Source organism: Podarcis muralis, chromosome 14, assembly GCF_964188315.1.
Source record: "Podarcis muralis chromosome 14, rPodMur119.hap1.1, whole genome shotgun sequence".
Classification (NCBI taxonomy): Eukaryota; Metazoa; Chordata; class Lepidosauria; order Squamata; family Lacertidae; genus Podarcis; species Podarcis muralis.
The window spans coordinates 46533295-46539294 of record NC_135668.1 but is presented as its reverse complement, the minus strand read 5'-3'; the positions used below and the strand labels follow the sequence as shown (position 1 = coordinate 46539294).

General features: G+C 49.6%; 1 protein-coding gene across 1 annotated transcript in view; it reads right to left on the bottom strand.

Annotated features, from left to right (window-relative positions):
* Positions 1-4814: 4814 nt before the first annotated feature.
* Positions 4815-6000, bottom strand: part of TXNDC11 (thioredoxin domain containing 11) — a 39628-nt gene continuing 38442 nt past the window's right edge. The window contains exon 12 of the mRNA XM_028707007.2: positions 4815-5768. Within this exon, the coding sequence (XP_028562840.2) occupies positions 5117-5768 (652 nt within the window). The 3' untranslated portion in view covers positions 4815-5116. The remainder of the gene's footprint in view (positions 5769-6000) is intronic.

Genomic DNA, 6000 nt, shown 5'->3' with positions numbered 1-6000 from the left:
CAGACGTCCCATCCTTCCTTTGTTCATGTTTCTTTCATCTTTGCCGGTTTCCATAAGACCCCCGTTGTGTTTCTTTGGTAAGTTTTCGTGGTCGAAGACAGTCTCTTTCTCCCCCTCCCTTATTTTATTTTTTCAAGCAAGACTGGAGTGGGGCGGAACATTTCCCTGTAAACTATCCAGTATTTTTCTTCAAAAGCTCATTAAGTAATACTTAAAATATGGGTGCCAACTGCAAATACAACATCAGGTGAGGGTGGCACTTTCGAAGTGCTTAGTTAGCTTTGTTTGCTAAACAGCAGTAAAATAAAAGTTGCTATATTAGATAGCTCCCCTCGAGTTTTGGACTTTGGCTCCAACCATCCCCAGCCCCCATGGTCAGTCGGCTGAGACAAAGGGAGCTGGAGTCTAGCAACATATTAAGGGCACCATGTTGGCTACCGTTGTTCAAGGGCACCAGAAACTTCTCTGAATTCTCAAAATGCAAATGACTGTGTGTGTAAATTTAGACTAATTTGCACAGAAAAATTGAACTGATTTATTTTTCTGGGAAAGCCCCCTCATCACCAGTGAGGCTCTGCAAAATTGGCTCACCCCCCTACTTTTCGTAAACTTCCCCTCTCAAGCCATTTTGCTGTAACTCGAATCGCCAGGCCAGGCCGAAAGAGGAACAGAGAGGGGCATGGCCCATTAACCTCGCTCTTGCCAGGGCCCTGCTGTTCCCCTGCCTGTAGTTCTCTTGGAAGCTGAGGAGGGCCAGCAGTATTGCACAATGCCCAAGGTGGCAGACAAAGGCTGCTGCCCTATGGGGTTAGGAGGAGCCGTTTCTGAGAACCCAGCACAGAGCTCTTCCCCACTGTCCTATGGACCCCGGACAGATTTGCAGCTCTGTTTACTTGCTGGGAAACTTGTGTGTGTCGTAGACAGCAGAAGGCAGGTCCCAGAGAGGAGTGGCAGCTGGCATCCCACACTTGATAGCAGAGGGAGATTTGCAGGCCTCTTGTTAACCTCCCCGCTTAAACTTCCTTGGAAACGAAGGTGACTTGTCGCTCACCAGGGAGGAAAGCGCAAGGCTGGAGCAGGCTGCAGAAGGGGAGCCAGCTGCAAAGGCCTGTTGCGGTGCTCACTACAGAGTCTTTTGGCTACTGCTGCACCCAAATAATCGTGCTATCAGCTTCCAGCGAATAGTGCCACCCTTTTCCCCACGGGGCTCCTGGTTTCTGGTCTACAGAGACTGGCAGCGGCTCTCCACTCTTATCAGCCCTTCCTGGAGCTCCCAGGCTGCCATCTTGAGTTATATAGTCCTCTGTCTCTTTGGTCCAGTTGACTCCACCTGCTTTTGTTCCCCTTCTAGAATTTGTTGCCAGCTGTGTTGCTTGGCAGTAGGAAAGGGCTGCTGCAGGCACGTTGGGGAGAAGGAGAATAGGCAAGCAAGGGTGGGGGACGGCGCTTCCTGGACCAGCAGCTCTGATTTTAGGCAACAGGTGCTTGGGCAGCCCAGGGTGTGATCAAAAGTGGCTCAAGCAGAGGCCAACAGTCTCATTTTCAGCAGGCCTGCACTATTCCCTCACTCCTAGGACTCTTAGCTGCTTCTTGCCTGGGACAAGCTAACCGATAGAGTAGTACAGTAAATGCTCGGGTTGCAAACGTGATCTGTGCGGGATGCACGTTTGCAACCCGCAGCGGCGCGTCTGCACGCGCTGGTTGCAATTTGGTGCTTCTGCGCATGCGCAAAGCGCAGTTTACCTTCTGCACATGCATGACTGCCGAAACCCGGAAGTAACCCGTTCTGGTACTTCCGTGTTTTTACAGTCCGTAACCCGAAAAAACGCAACCTGAAGTGTCTGTAACCCGAGGTATGACTAATGCTTCTGAATGCCAGCTGCTGGGAACCACAGGAGAAAAGAGTGCTCTTGCCTCGGATCCTCCTTGCGGGCATCTGCTTGGTCACTGTGAGAACAGGATGCTGGACTTATTTGGGCCATTGGCCTGATCCAGCAGGCTCTTCTTGTGTTCTTGAGCCAGTGTGGTGTAGTGGTTAAGAGCGGTGGACTCGTAATCTGGGGAACCGGGTTCGCTTCCCCGCTCCTCCACATGCAGCTGCTGGGTGACCTTGGGCCAGTCACACTTCTCTGAAGTTTCTCAGCCCCACTCACCTCACAGAGTGTTTGTTGTGGGGGAGGAAGGGAAAGGAGAATGTTAGCTGCTTTGAGACTCTTTCAGGTAGTGATAAAGCGGGACATCAAATCCAAACTCCTCCTCTTCTTAACCTCTCTGGTGCTTCCATTGCCAGATCCCCTCCCAGTTTCTGCGAAGTGTGCCAGCTGCCCTTCGGAACATTTAAGCAAATGTGTAGAATTGGGGCGCTGTTCTTGAACGCGGCTCTCCCTTGTCCTCCCTGCCCAGATCAGTGATTGCTCAACAGGTGCGTATTCTGTGAGTCCCAATGCACAGCTGATGTCACACTGTAGGGTTAGTGGAACCGAGCGCTGCTCAGCTGACACTGCAAAGGTGGTAGAGCATGAGACTCTTAATATCTGAGTCATAGGTTCGAGCCCCACGTTGGGCAAAAGTTTCCTGCATTGCAGAAGGGTTGGACTGGATGACCCTTGGGGTCCCTTCAAACGCCACAATTCTATGTAGAAGAGTAACAAGGCAGGACCCAGCTCTGGTGACATTTTGTGCTCACTAGTACAGGGTTTCCAAAACTCCACACACCCCAGACCACTTGAAAACTGCTGGTTTTGGTGGACTGCTTAATGATTTTCTTGCCTGTTGCAGCAATTGCAGTGCGCTGCATTAGATGTTTTCCTAATTGTATTAGTCCTTTTATTTCTTGCACCGTATTTTATTGCATTACAATTGACGTTCCATTAAAACTGTGGTGCAATAAAATACAATGCGAGAAATATATATTAAAAATGCATCAGAAATTCAGTTTTGACTATTTAATGCAGACCTGGTGCAGGTTGCTGGTGGGTCTGTGGGAAGCCTTGCAGGGAGAGTTCCTGATTCACACACCCCTGCTTTTAATGAAGGAGGACCTTGCGTAAGGGAGTTGGGACTTTCTGTACCCGAAGCCTTGGGAAGTCAAGCTAGACAGACCAGTAGAACATGGGAAGGGCTGCTGGAAGATGCTTTCGACTGTCTCTCTTTTTCCTAAGTCATCTTGGAGCCATGGGGCAGTCACGCCCATTGAGATTGGCAGCAGAGGCCCTAAAATGCAGGCCCCTCTGTCAACTGGGAGCATGGCTGGACATCTCTGTTTTAGTTCTTATTTGTTGCATTTATATCCCTTTTTCTCCATGGAGCTTGGGGTGGTCCTCCATAGCTCTTCTACTCCTCATTTAACTCCCCACAACAACCCTGGGAGGTAGGTTAGGCTGAGAGGGAGTGGCCCAAGGTTTCACCCAGCGAGCTTCCTGGCCGAGTGGGGATTCAAACCCTGGTCTCCCAGGTCACAGTCCAACACTCTAACCACTGTACCACCACTGGCTTGCACCCTCTTCAGTCCTGTACCTGAGAAATTCTCAGAATTATTTGCCCAGATGTTTTAGGTATGTGTTTGTCCTGGGCTGATGGTTTTAAGCTGGTTTTTGGTCCCTGCTGCTGGCATCCCATCTGCTTTGTTGCCTCTTTTAATTTGTACTTTGACTTTTGACATTTTTGTGAACAGCTGGAGGAAGTTTAGCTTCAAGACGCTAAAGGTCCATTTAATCCAGATTCCTGTCCCCATGAATGGCCCCACCGGGTGTCTGCAAGAAATCTCACAAGCAGAGCGCGGACACCCCTTTCCCCTCGTTGCCCCCCAACAAATGGTCTCTGCTGGTGCCATTTAGCAGCCATGACTAATAGCCACTGCCTTCTCTCCATGCACTTGTCTTGTCCCCCCTTTAAAGCCACAGTCGTACCTGGGAAGTCAAACAGGTTAGTTCCCGAACACTTTGCCTCCCAAATGTTGCAAACCCGGAAGTGACACTTCTGGTTTGTGAACTGTTTTTGGAAGCCAAACATCCTAAGGGGCTTCTGATTGGCTGCAGGAGCTTCCTGCAGCCAATCAGAAGCCGTGCTTTGGTTTTCAAATGTTTTGTAAGTTGAACGGACTTCCGGAACGGATTCCATTCGACTTCCAAGGTACGACTGTATAAGGCTGTGGCCATCGCCACTCCTTCAGGCTGCAAATGTGACTTAGGGTCTTCTGCAAGGGAGCATTAACATATATGCACAGGTCCTGGTAAGCAGGGAGACAGAGGGCTCCATCAACTTGGGATCGTATGCATGCTTGGAGCTTTGCAGCTCTGTTCCCAAAACCCAGGTTGCCCAGAAAACCACTGCTTTTATACCGGGTCTGTGAGTCAAGCAACAGGAAATTTAGAGCAGCACAAGTTGTAAGAACCCTCCTCCCCAAATGATCTGGAAGTTGCTAACATCTCCAAACCAGAAAACAAGTTTTGGGGAGGAGGTTGAGCTAGTTTTCTTTTCTGCCTTTTATTTTTCAAGATCTCAATGGACTGTGTATTAAGGGCAATTGTGTTTTTGTTTTAAACGTCAGTAAAATTATCAAATCCAAAAGCTCATAAAAGGGACTGCGGGATGCCCCCCCTTTTTTTTGTAAAGTTGAATTTGCAGTGAATGGGGGAATTGCATGCACTTTTTCAATCCAGTCGATTCTACAAACAAAAGTAGCGAAGGCGACCAATTTGGAAATTACCCAGGAAGCATAAATCAAAATTAATTTTAAACCTGATGCAGCCAAAAGGGGCTCTGGCTTGTAACCAAGAACAGCAAGGAGAAGAAGAGGAGCTTTTACACTGCCATCCTCCAACCAAATCGTTTTAATTTAGGTTAAATTGATACAAAAGCTATCAAATTAGTGCAATTGTAAAGTGCAAAGAGTCAGTCCCCAGACTGTTGTCAACATCGCAGGCTTCGTCTATCTGGTTCAGTGACTCATTATAAAAATATCCTTTGATTTTTATTTAGTCCAGCCCCCCCACCCCCCACAAAAGTCTTTACAATGGAATTTCAATAAAGTTTCCATAAAGATGTTCTCACTTGAGACTAAACTTGATTTGCGTGGGGTTCCTTCTGTGTGTGTGTGTGTCTTGCTTTACAAAAGCTATTCTGTCCAGTTTTCTTTGCTGTGCTCAGGAGCTATTCTGCCCTCGATCGTGTTGGCGTTCTGCTCTGCTTCGTGGAAAGTGTCCAGAGCTGGTTCAGTAGCCAAGCCAGCTTCTTCTTCCACCTCCTCCTCCTCCTTGGGAAGGCTGAACTCCGGCTCGGTTTTGGTCCCCAGTTCTCTCTCCACCGAAGCCACCAGCACTTTGAGTAGCGTGTTCTCGGTGAGGAGGTTTTCGGAGGCATCGGCCAGCTCTTGCAGCTTCTCAGCCATGTCTTCCAGCTCCCGGGTCTTCTGCTCGTACAGCCCCTGCAAATGTTCGCGCTGGCTCTGCAAGGCCCCGTGCTGTTTCCTCAGGATGCGTGTCTCCTGCTGGAGCCTCTGCCCCTCCCTCCTGGCTTCGGAGAGCTGGCCTTGGAGCTGAGCCTGCGCCTGGTGGAGGGCCTGGATCTCTGCTCTCAGCTTCTCCACCTCCCTCTGCAAGTGGGAGATGTGGCCTTGCTGGAGCATCGCCTCCCGCCGAAGGCAACCTTTGTGGCAGGGCTCCGGACCGGACGCAGGGGAAGGCTGGCTGGAGTGGCAGAGGATGAATTTGAGGAGGTTGGGGAGGGTGACCGGGAATTCCGCAGGGAACTTCACACTTTGCTCCTTCCTGGGAAAAGTTGATAAAGAGAAATGGGTGAGATCTGCTACGAGGAAAGGGGCACGTGGTTTGAACACCAGGTTCCATCTGTGGCACTTCCAGTTTAAAAATTAGGCTCTGGGAAGTTGTGTGTTGCTGTGGTTGGCTTTGGGGTGGTGGAATTGTTGATGGCAACAGTCCACCTCCCAAAGGGAGAGGTTGCAAAACAAGGGTTGCTTTTAAAAAAACAACCACAAGCTGA